The sequence below is a fragment of the Talaromyces rugulosus genome, chromosome I (assembly GCF_013368755.1).
Source record: "Talaromyces rugulosus chromosome I, complete sequence".
Lineage (NCBI taxonomy): Eukaryota > Fungi > Ascomycota > Eurotiomycetes > Eurotiales > Trichocomaceae > Talaromyces > Talaromyces rugulosus.
In genome coordinates, this window is record NC_049561.1 from 6,681,735 (window position 1) to 6,694,232 (window position 12,498).

Sequence of the window (12,498 nt, forward strand, 5' to 3'; positions counted from 1 at the left end):
TGGATAGTTCCTACACATAATATCATTTGTAATGATTGTTTATATTACTTGTTTTCCTTGATTTCGTATGGATAATCCAAGTGGGATATACCACTGTCAACGTTGAATATGCTATGTAAGCCTGGTAGGTATTATTGAACGTAATATTGAACTCTTCTATTTTTTAAAGAAACAGTTGACAACATCTGAATGAATGAATAACATTAATTGATGACTGACTGACTGATACCTATCCACATTCTCCAAACGCCGTTAAAAAAAAAAAAGAACCAACCAGATAGAGCAAAGAAAACAACAAGAACGATAAAAAAGTAGCCCTGTATGTATGTATATTAGATGGGAATGGAGACAGACACATAATGATATGTAATTGTCTGATCGATTCTTTTTTTTTCCATCCCAACCATTGACAAATCACAACTCTCAAAAGCAGAAGCAGACGCAGACGAACAAAAAAAAAAAGAGCAACAACGCAGTAACCTTCTTGATAGAGGGATTATGTAGAGTTCATATATGCAAAGCCGAGTTCAAAACATGCCATCCACCCAGCTAGACAATGTGTGTATGTGTATGTGTGTGGGTGAGAGAGAGAGAGAGAGACGTCGCCTCCATTCATCATACAAAGCGAGTCAGTGCCTCTATGTAAAATTATTAAAACAATGCAAATATGCATGCATGGCAATGATGAGATTCAAACATTCAAAAAAATCAAAAGATCAAAAAGAAACATTAACGCTGTCAACTGTTTAAAAAAAAAAAAGAGCATGTATGTTTGCGTATATGGTATCACTGTCAATTGACAACAACGAACAAAAAAAGAACTGCTGTCGATAAATGGATGATGAGGTTTTTTGAAGTGTTTTATTCTCTAAAACATGCCGAGGAATTTGGATTTGGATTTTTCTCCTACAGCAAACACATTAGTAAAGAACACATGGATGCGAAGAGAGAGAGAGAGAGAGAAAGGTACCTCTGGTGTTGGATGGTGATCGGTCTTTCTTTTTTCGCGACTTTGCTGCTGTCATGGGATCTGCCCCAGCAGCTGCGTTCCGGATGGCTTTCAGACGTGTTTGCGCGCGTGGCTCACCCTGGTCGGCTGCCTTGACATACCACACATTCGCCTCGAGAGCGTCGGGGTGGCAGCCAATGCCGGTCTCGGTGAAGAATCCAAACGTGTATTCAGCTTTTGGGAGACCTGTTCCTGATTAGCACGGAATTATTAAAAATTTTGGCAAGTTAAGATGGGATATATACCCTGGATGGCAGCCTGGCGAGCCCATTCGTACGCCTCCATCTCGTCCTTTTCGAGAATCGGGTCTGCGCCAATCATGTACCACGCACACAAAGCAAGCTGGGCCTCTGGATGACCCATCTGCGCTGCTGCCGTGTAGAAATGGATGCTCAGCGCCGGGTCGACCGGGCAGTTGAGTTCGCCAATCTCGTAAGCGTGGCCCATGCGGTAGTTGGCATCGGAATGGCCCAAGTCGGCCGATTTGGTAAACAGCTGAGCCGCGTACGGCTCGTCCTTGAACACATCATCGCCAAAGCCATTCTCATGCAGCAAACCCAGTTCGAATGGTGCCGAGTTGTACTGAAAGTCAGCCGCCTCCGCCGCCCGCTTCAGCCATTTCAATCCCTCCCGGTACCGCTTCCCCAGACCCAGGTCGCCAGACAGACAGGCTCGGCCGAGTCGCAATAATGCGCCGGGGTGGTTTTTCACACCTGCATTGCGATAGAAATTCATGGCTTTAGGCCCATCTACTCGACAGCCCCAGCCAAACTCGTTACACAAGCCCGCTCGATATGCGGCTTCTGCATGTCCATGCTTGCTGGCTGCTACGAATAGGGGCAGTGCACGTTCATGGTCGATTTTGCCCTTGTTAAACAGTCCAGACGAGTATCCATCTCCGAGGTAGTACTGCGCAAACGGATAGCTGCGGTCTGCAAGCCGCTGCAGAATCGCCTTGGCCTCGATTAATAGGCGAGAACGTGTAATGTCGGGGGCCACGCCTTTATCTTTCCCCCCCGAGACTGGCTTTGGATCTTCGTCCTGGTTGGAATACATTTCCTGGACCGCGCTGATCATAAAAACGGCAAACTCGTACTGAACGGCCGGGTCGTTGGTTTTCTTCACATTTCCCAGGTACATCTCAAAGGTCTGCTTGTGGCTGAGTAGCGAAACATTGTTTCCGAGCAGCATTCTCAGGTTCTCGTTGTTTTTTGCTGCTGGTGACGGCGCCGGTTGCGGATATGATGTGTTGATCAGATCTACAAATGTCGACATGGGTCGCGTATCCGGAGAGTAATTCGACGAGCGGCGAGCCTGAACGTTGGCCAAGAAATTCGGTGAACGGCTTCTGAGATCGGATGTCGAAGAGTACGCAGATACTGGGCGTGGTTGTTTTCCTGGTGCTAACAGCTGGTTAGGATTGGCGAGGTACTCTGCTGACGAAGAACCCGAGCGCTGCCCAGTGGGAGAATCGCGAAAGGGACGATGGTGGTATTGTAGAGGGTGGTAGTCCATCTGCTGGGAGCTGTCTAGACTTCCCTGAGACGAGTTGGAGTTGTGGTAGGCTTTTGACACTGAATCTTGTCGGTCCGTTGATCCACGCTTGGAGCTGTCATCTTTGTCGTTGCCGACTAATGACCATGATCCGGTGCTGGCAGATGCATGACGGTTGGCGGCCATATTGGGAGCCATCGAATCAACTCGGACAGGAAATTTTGGCTCTTCGGAAATCTTCATGCCCGAAAACGACTGATCCAGAAACGACGACTCGTTGCCAACGTCGTCCGAATTCTCAATAACTGCACTGGACGCCTGAGGAATAGCAACTGAATCGTCGATTCGCACGGGCGACAGCGGCGAACGGTGTATGTGTGCTTCGTTATCAACCTGCAAGGGAGACAGGGCTGCCGACTTCCTCTTGACGGTAGTTGGGCTGGATGGGCCCTCGGAGAGATCCATATTGGGGACCTGTGGAAGATCTGAGTTCGGGTGCGGCGGTGGGGGTGACGCGCGGATGTATACGGGAGGCGGAGGAGAGATAGAGGGATGAACACGGTCAGCGACAAAGTTGGCCATTGGGACGAAATCGAATTGCTCAAAGGGAAGCAGTGGACGGAATTGGCGTAAGTGGAGGCTGTGTCATGGACGTTGAATGACTGGCCGGGCGGAGTATTAACAGTCGGAAGGGGGTGAAAAAAAAGTCGGACAAATAGAGATCAAGACGATGACGCCTGTCTACTCAGACTCATGTGCCACGTTATTATCGCTTCGTCATAGGTGTTTTGAGTGTTGCGGGCGGAGGAGACACCGGCGCCCGTGGGCGAAAGGCTCGGAGGGCGACAAGACTGCCCTGCATAGCAGACATAAATCAGTACGTACAGATGACCCACGAGACGATGTCGATCAGACAATCTCCAACAAAGCTTGAAGGGCGGACAGAAGGGCGTGTTTCGCATTGTTTGCAATTACATGCGTGCATTCAGGGCCAGGGCGGAGTCTGTCTTACCTGGGCTGACTTGATCCGAACCCGGTCTTAGTTGGAAGCAGCTCAAGAAGCGCGTGTTTCCTGAGGTGCAATTCCAGACTCAGTCAGTGTCTCCAATCCCTTTGTAGGTCGTCACGAAAGGGCTGACTGGGAGGGGCGTTGACGGGGATGGCGATGCGATGGAGGTGGTTGATGGTTGGTCTTGACAGGTGGAGGAGGAGGGCGGCAGCGGCAGTTCGCAGACAAGCGGGACCCGCCTGGTGGTGATTCGCAATCCTAATCGACAATTTACAAACAATATGGAAATAGTGCTGGCAGGGAAAATAATCCAGGTTTTTTTTACACGCTCTGTTTTTCCCGCATTATTCGTCCATCCGAAATCAGCCAGCCTAAAAACCCAAGTACGAAATGATACATTGACCCAGACACTAACCATGCAAAGCAGCAGCCAGTCGCAGCGCTGGCGCCCCGCTGCAAGGTGCAGAAGCTCGCCAGAGTGAGACAAGAGACAAAGACGTGATGAATCTGACAACAGGTGGCGGACCTGCTCCTGGCCATTGGCGCTTCTGAACTTTGAAGTAACGCTGCTATTTGGCTGCGCTAATGTTAGCGTGTATAGTAGGTACTACTACGTACGTGTATTTTTATTATTGTACAAGTTTCCTATAAATTTATATCATTTACTATTATTTTACTAGTTGACTGTGACCTTGAAGAATGGTAATCTATGTATACAGCAGAACCAGGCCATAATCGAATCTTAATTTATACTTGTGATATCACTCATACCCCTTTCCATGCCCCCCCACTATAATTGACCTTTACTATTTAATCTAGGTACACCCAGAACCCGAGCCGAAAAGTCAAACTCTATGATCCGTGCCCTGGACATATTGATGAATCCAATATTATTGAGTAATAATAATAAATAACGCACGCAATAGTATTTCTGCGCAGTCACTGCCAAGCCTCTTGGCTGCAAAATACGGTATGCAAAAATTACACCATGAAACAAGACTACCCACAAGAGGACTAGCGCTGGAAACAGACCAATAGGAAGCAGCCGCTCTCTCGGCTGGATCTCCCGTGCGTTCGGCGAGCTAGTCCCAGAATGGAAAGTCGCTGAGACACGGACGGCGATTCTAATATTAGAAATCTTGATGTTTTTGATGTCAAATGGTAACTTGTACCCAGGCAGAGCGGTGAGAAGAGTCGAAGAACAAGGGTGAAGACAGGGGAAAGTTTTCAAAGGAGTAAAAAAGACGCGCGTATCCAATGGCCGATCGTTATTAACCAAGGACCCATTCGGCGCGCCGTATCCGTGCACCCTGTGGGGAACGCTTTTTTACTTTTAGTTTATGCTTTTGGCGGCTCTGCTCGCTAGATCTATACGTATCCAGTAGTCCGAGACGAGGTTTTCCACTGTTGCCTCTTTTTTTTTTTTTTTTGGTGCCGTCCTCAACAGTCAAGACTGTGAAGAAAAGTGGATGCGTATTTGTGGTGCGCGCCACTCATTAATGAGGGCAACCGTGACATTAATTGTTTACTGCGGCCCTCAGCTGAGCTCGATTACTGTAAATGGCAATTTTCCAGACGTATTACTCTGGTTCAGCTCAGGGTGCGGCTGACCATTCGCTGGAAGTACTCTGTACTCCGATTATTATTTTGTTACTTTTCTGGGCACGCATGCGACTAAAAAAAAATACACGATTCGTTGGCAGTTTCCGCGATGTGTATGACTCGCAATTTGCTGCTGTAGCTGCATAGAAAGTTTTCAGCTTCGTATTTCTTCGTATAATAATATTAATATCTAAAACAATAGCGACTCATACTTCCTGTGTCAATTTTCAAAGGGCTTGGTGGGTTTGCGATGCAGTATGTGAAACCCTAACCCTAATCGGAAGAATCGCATACAATTCCCTACCACAAAACCCCTCGATTGTCAATAGTACGCCACGGTCACAATATGAAAAAAGCACGTGTGTGATAAGCTAGATCAGAAAAATACGAGATTTTTGAGTCTATGCCATATGGCACTGATAGCTAGCTCGAACTCTGAAAAGTCTACTCTACGCGGCGCCGGTTACCCCGCCTAAAACTCGTATCATCAAATTATCTACTCTGAATGACTGCACGAACAGCCCTATACGTCCAACAAAATATACAACACTTGAAAGTAAATTAAAAATGACAGCCATAGAATCTGTCCTCCCACGTCCCTCACAGATACGGCCTATCCACACATCCCGGCTCTTACTGCGGCCGTTCAAATGGACCGACCTGGACAACTTTGTCAAACTCCGCTCATCGCCCGAGGTTATGCAGTGGACGCACCAGGGACGCATTGACGATTCACTTGACCAGACCAAGAAATGGATGCAACAATTCATCTTGTCAGACAATGACGAGCGTCCGATCGAGAACTATAATTTCGCCGTCTTCCTACGAAATAACCGAGACGATAATGTACAGGAAACTGAAGAAGAGGGATCGTTTATTGGCGTGTGTGGATTGACTGCTCTGAGCTCGCTGCCTGTTTCGCCGCGGCCTATCTTTGGGTATATGTTCCTGCCAGAAACATGGGGAAAGGGCTATGGAACTGAAGCCGTGCGCGGGTTTCAGGATGCATGGTGGGAGATGCTTGCATCGCGCCTGGACCCTGCGGCTGTAGCAGAAGTAGGAATAATCCGTGCGGTGACGATCGACGCGAATCTTCCGAGTATGAATATTCTGCGAAAATGTGGTTGGGTTGTGGATGATACTGTCCCGGAACAGGAACGGATTGTTCGGTGGGTGTTGAGGAAAGCAGGAACCACCAAGTAGCAACTACATGTACTGCATCATATTACTATATGTCCATTATACCCCGATGTTTGCATGAGATAGATACAGATATCGAAAAACTGTTCGAAACCCTAGATAAGAAAGGGTACTAAAATGTAAATGTGATAAATCAGAGATTACTGTAGCTGACCGTGAATATCGGAATCAAGACACGATGCATTTGCATGGCCCTCTGGAAATACATATCAAAATTAATTGTGTAGTAGTCGGAAATCTTCTATTAATATTTACTGATATCAGATGCCAAAGAATGAATGGCGTAATAATACGGTATACCGAAATACGATTATGCACTGCACAACTCATCACATGACTACATCAGCATAGTTTAATTGGCTTAAATCAATGCACAGCCCCACTGTACCCCCACAAATGCTAAAAATACAGGCTGCATCGAGCCAATCACGGCGGGGCAGGCTGTTGCTGGGGGATGGCGACCCAGGTAAACACCAAGCACATAATAATAAATCATATTATTATTTACACAGCACTACATACTCAGTAAAATAATTAGTATTCTAGAATGGTTTTCTTTTTATGCCATCTTCTAACAAAAAAAATCCAAAATCAAACAGTCGATCCCTAGCGGAATTAGCCTTGCTTCCAAGCGAGCGTGAAAGAAGCGGCGCCCCCTGACCCGGTTCCAGCCTAGTCGGTCGTGCTTGTCTTGACCACGCCTGCTGTTGTCTCAGTATAGTAACCGCTAATTTTTGCCCCCCTCCAGCACATCCTGCTTGCTTCAACCTTGCTCGGCTTCATGACCGCGACAAAGTAATCCGGCAGGCACCGTGGGAATCATCCTCCAGCCTTTGCTTTCTACACGCCGCTCGTTCAGGTGTCTGTTGTCGTTCGCTGCCCCCTTTTTTCGTCTCTCGTTCGCCGGTCGGCCGCCGGTCGAACAAGCCTCACTTCGGGCTTGCAAGTATTTTTGTTCGCATCCATTCGCCATCATTTCGCTTGAATCGATAAACATCGCGAATTATCATTGTTTTCGGCCGGTTTTTACGCTTCGTTCGTTGTTAAACTCCATCGTTTCGACCATCTTGCAATTAGCCAGTTAGACGATCTTTCACAACTCTCAATGTGCACTGCGTGATCTCCGACTGCGTACCCCCATCGATTAATTGAGGCTGCCATCAACGTGGCTGCTCAAAACTTCGTGGTGAGATCTTCGATCCGTGGAATGCATACGCCTGGCTAACATTCCTCCCGGTTAGGTCCGTACAACATCATCCGTCGCAACCTCATGTCGCTCCCACAAAGACCAGTCAACGCGCCGTCGTCGCGGCGCGAAGAAACTCAGCCAGGATTCAGGGAATCATCGAGACGACGCCGCCGTGACATCGAATCCGGCACGTACACTGATGTACCGCAATCACCCTACTCTCCTACGTCTCCCAGGAGACACTCACAGCAACATCGGCGTCATGTCTCTCACTCATCTGCCCGCGGTGCAGCACCAGCAGCTCCTCCGCCGGAGCCTCCTCTCGGACTGGGCAGGAAACGATCGCTCGTGCGCCCAGAACGACGTCCGTTAGATCCCGATCATCCGAACTATCATTACCAGCAGCATGCACAGAACCTTAATATGGCTACGTATCCCTCCACAACAGGCCACGATCCCATTCTGGATACCCATGCCGAGGCGGACACCGGAAGCACCGACAGCTCCCTCAAAACAGCCAACAAAGGTAGTCTGTACGGGGCCAAGGGCAATCTCAACGAGCCGATGGAACGAGTCGAAAGAGCGCCTAGTTCCCGCGACAAAAGAAAAATCCATCGAAAAAGCTCCAAGAAACGGGCAGTATCACAAGAGAAGCGACAACAAAAAGCCCGAGAGCAAGCACGTCCTCCAAGCTTGTGGTACGCTTACTGTGCCTCGGTCACTTTCTGGGCTCCTGACTTTATTCTGAAATGTTTCGGGATGCCTCAGAAAGATCAGCGTCGTGCCTGGCGCGAAAAAATGGGCTTGATCAGTGTCATTTTGCTAATCTGTACTTTCGTCGGCTTCCTGACCTTCGGTTTCACCGCGGTCGTTTGTGGCTCTACCTCTGTCCGTTTGCAAGTCAACAAGGTCGACAGCGGCTACATGATCTTCCATGGTGAAGCTTATGACCTTTCCCAATCCGAGCATCCACCTGCTTTCGGTATTACCGGGGGGGCCAACGTTTTGTACGACCTTGGTCATAAATACGGTGGCCAGGATGGCAGTTTCCTCTTTCAAAAAGTCAACGGTGCTTGCAAGGACGTCATCACCTTGGCCGATGGCTCTGATGTACCAACCAACAGCGACGGCGATCTTGCCTGGTATTTCCCCTGCCAGCCGTTCAACCAGGATGGTTCGACCGCTCCCAACAAGACCATTCCAAACTATTTTGGGTATTCTTGCCATCTTTCAGGCGACGCGCGGGATGCCTTTTACGGCCTGAAATCTTCCGGCGATGTTTTTTTCACTTGGGGAGACCTGAAGAACAAGAGCCGTGACCTCATCGTGTACTCCGGAAACGTACTTGACCTGAGCTTGATCGATTGGTTCAACAGCACACAGGTCACATACCCATCCCTCTTCGACCAAATACGAAACAACTCTGACATTTATGGTACTGATGTCACGTATGCATTTCAATCTTCGGAGGACAAGCGAATTGCAAAGTGCCTCTCTCAAGTTATTAAAGTTGGCTCCATTGATACCAAAACCATTGGTTGCATTGCTTCTCAGGTGGTGCTCTACGTGTCGCTTGTCTTCATTTTGTCTATTGTTGCCGCCAAATTCTTCATGGCCGTGATGTTCCACTGGTTTATCTCAAGGAAATTTGCCCCGGAGCGCACGTCAATGACATCGGATCGCAAAGCTCGTGCTCAACAGATTGAAGACTGGACTGATGATATTTATCGTCCCGCTCCACGCCTTGCGGAAGCGCCGGTTCCTGATCGCGAGCGTTTGAACAAACGTGCTAGCTTTTTGCCTACAACTTCTCGTTTCTCCAGCCCATATGCAGTTGCAAGTGGTACTGGCGGTAGGACTAGAGCCCAGCCAACTACAATGGCTAGCCAAAACTCTACTTCTCGTCTTGTGCCCACGACAACTTCAGGTTCCATGTACAGACTCGGCCAGAATAGTAGCAACGGTACGTTGAGTGCCGACGCCATATCCCGCCACAACGACTCAGGCAGCAAAACTAGCTTGATGATCTCCCAATCCGATCAAAGACATTCTACTCTTATGGGCTCCAACGAAGGTCCCGCCGGATTTATCCATGAAGCTGTTGTACCCCAGCCGCCACCAGAATGGCAGCCCTTTGGCTTCCCCTTGGCTCATACAATGTGCTTGGTCACGTGTTATTCGGAAGGTGAAGAAGGTATTCGCACGACTCTTGATTCGGTTGCTACGACCGACTATCCCAACAGTCACAAAACGATCATTGTGATTTGTGACGGTATGATCAAGGGTAAAGGTGAAGAGTTCGCTACTCCGGAAATCGTCGTCGGCATGATGCATGACTTTGTGGTACCCCCAGAGGAAGTCCAACCCTATTCATATGTGGCTGTTGCCAGTGGTTCTAAACGACACAACATGGCCAAGATTTATGCCGGTTTCTACGACTACGGACAAACGTCTATCGTTCCTACGGAGAAACAACAGCGTGTACCGATGATGGTCATTGTCAAGTGCGGCACTCCCGCAGAGGCCAAGCAGTCCAAGCCTGGAAACCGTGGTAAACGAGACAGCCAAATCATTCTCATGTCATTCTTGCAAAAGGTCATGTTTGACGAACGTATGACGGAACTGGAATATGACATGTTCAACGGGCTATGGAATGTCACGGGCATTTCACCAGATTACTACGAAATCATACTAATGGTCGACGCTGATACCAAGGTTTTCCCCGATAGTTTAACCCATATGGTTTCCGCTATGGTCAAGGACCCTGAAATCATGGGTTTGTGCGGTGAAACAAAGATTGCCAACAAAACCGACAGTTGGGTGACCATGATCCAGGTTTTCGAATACTACATCTCTCACCACCAGGCTAAAGCGTTTGAGTCTGTGTTCGGTGGTGTCACCTGTCTTCCTGGTTGTTTCTCCATGTACCGTATCAAGGCTCCAAAGGGTGGACAGAACTATTGGGTGCCTATTCTCGCGAACCCGGATATTGTGGAACACTATTCTGAGAATGTTGTCGATACTCTGCATAAGAAGAACTTGCTCCTCCTTGGTGAAGATCGTTACCTGACGACGCTGATGTTGAGAACGTTCCCCAAACGAAAGCAAGTTTTTGTTCCCCAGGCAGTGTGCAAGACGACTGTGCCGGACGAATTCAAGGTTCTCCTGTCCCAGCGTCGTCGTTGGATCAACAGTACAGTCCACAATCTTTTTGAACTGGTGCTGGTGCGTGACCTGTGCGGTACATTCTGCTTCAGTATGCAGTTTGTTGTCTTTGTTGAATTGATTGGAACCCTGGTTCTCCCCGCTGCAATTTCGTTTACCTTTTATGTTGTCATTGTGTCGATTGTTAAAAGGCCGGTGCAAGTCATCCCTCTGGTCCTTCTTGCACTCATCCTGGGTCTTCCGGGTGTCCTCATCGTCATCACGGCGAATCGGTTCGTTTATGTACTCTGGATGTTGATCTACTTGATCTCCCTCCCTGTATGGAATTTTGTCCTCCCAGTATACGCATACTGGAAGTTTGATGACTTTAGCTGGGGTGACACACGAAAGACCGCTGGTGACACGGGCAAAGGAGGCCATGGCGACGAAGAAGGCGAGTTTGACAGTAGTCAGATTACTATGAAGCGCTGGCGCGATTTTGAGAAGGGTACGTTTTCGTAAAAACTTAATTACCAAATCAAATGTTAACAACAAAACTTTAGAACGACGGATCAAGATCAACTCTGTGCAATCACCACAAAACCCACTGGCTCCTTCGGGAGGTTACACCTACCCCGGTGGCTACGATACGTACTCGGACTATTAGAGAAAAATAGTTTGTCACGTTGTGTTCATATAATGGATTGGTTTGTTGTTTTGGTATCCTAATAAATATATATACTAGCAATTGTGCAGCAAACGATTTGGCATATTTTGTTTCTTTTTGGACATTTTTTTCGACGTGTTCCTAGCTAGCTTTTGGGAAACATGTACCATGGATGGAGTTTTTTTTCCTTCTTGTTTTTGATTTCGTTATCTGTGTGTACATTGATTGATTGCTATAATGTTCAATTAATATTTGAGCCAAATTCATTGATGACCTGATATTACCTTGAGTACCTAAGATGGCGGTTTTTTAATCGCTAACCTCTATCGGATCTAATTCCGTAGTGTCGTCTTGGGTATGATTCAAGCTGGCAACGTCCACGGGTCGAGGTATTATTGAGAGTATCCACCTGTCAATACCAATAAAAGTCGCATGAATTTGATGATGAGAGATCACATTCTAGTAATGTCACTTGGTCCTATCACCTCTTGTCACAGGCAATGTTTTAGTGGTTAACTAACATGACATGACTCGGTACAGTCTGACAAATAGGTAGACACGAGTAGTTCAAAGGGATGGAGAAAGAGTTGCCGTAACCTGTCACATTTTGTGATTCTTGAATATTCACTCCGCCCTGCACGGTTTGTTGCGCGCGTGCAGGGGTCTGGCCTTAGTTCCCCCGAATCATTGTATAGGGATGCAGGTGGCTTCGGAACCGGCTAGACTCGAGGGGCAGAGTGTGTTCTTTTTAAGGATTAGTACCGGCGAGATTTGTGTAATTTTTTTTTTTTTGATTCATTGGTAAGAAAACAGTATAATTGCTTGTTTAGCGCTTAGTTTCTTAGTTGTTCATGATTTGTTGCGTATATGATAGATAGTAGTTCATGCCTTCTTTTCCCTCTTTTCACCCGGGTCCGGGTTGGCTAGCCTTGCTGCAGGCATCCATTTTAGCATGTCCATGTCCGTCTATTTCCAATTTAAGCTGGCCAGCGAGCAATAGGGCGCTCCATGTGGCGTGCGCTGGCCGATTCCGCCTTGATTTGATATTCGTCTAATACGTACCTGTATATGATTGATTCTTGGTGTTTGTCGCGTTCATGAGAGGAGGAGTGGGGCGGTTTAGTCATCGGCTCCTTCCCCGTCCGGAGTCGAGTCAAATCAGGCGAGATTCGTCATTATCATCA

At 47.8% G+C, this 12,498-nt stretch overlaps 2 protein-coding genes across 2 annotated transcripts; one reads left to right on the forward strand and one right to left on the reverse strand.

Moving 5' to 3' along the window:
* Positions 1–868: 868 nt before the first annotated feature.
* TRUGW13939_02286 (uncharacterized protein) lies at positions 869–3,085 on the reverse strand (the record flags this gene model as incomplete). The annotated part of the gene is made up of 3 exons (XM_035485480.1): positions 869–906; positions 971–1,195; positions 1,255–3,085. 3 exons carry the CDS (start codon positions 3,083–3,085, stop codon positions 869–871), a joined length of 2,094 nt encoding a protein of 697 aa, XP_035341373.1.
* A 2,596-nt stretch (positions 3,086–5,681) lies between these two features.
* TRUGW13939_02287 (uncharacterized protein) lies at positions 5,682–11,314 on the forward strand (the record flags this gene model as incomplete). The annotated part of the gene is made up of 4 exons (XM_035485481.1): positions 5,682–6,283; positions 6,692–6,780; positions 7,556–11,155; positions 11,211–11,314. The coding sequence occupies 4 exons, from the start codon at positions 5,682–5,684 to the stop codon at positions 11,312–11,314; spliced, it is 4,395 nt and encodes a 1,464-aa protein (XP_035341374.1).
* Positions 11,315–12,498: the final 1,184 nt, after the last annotated feature.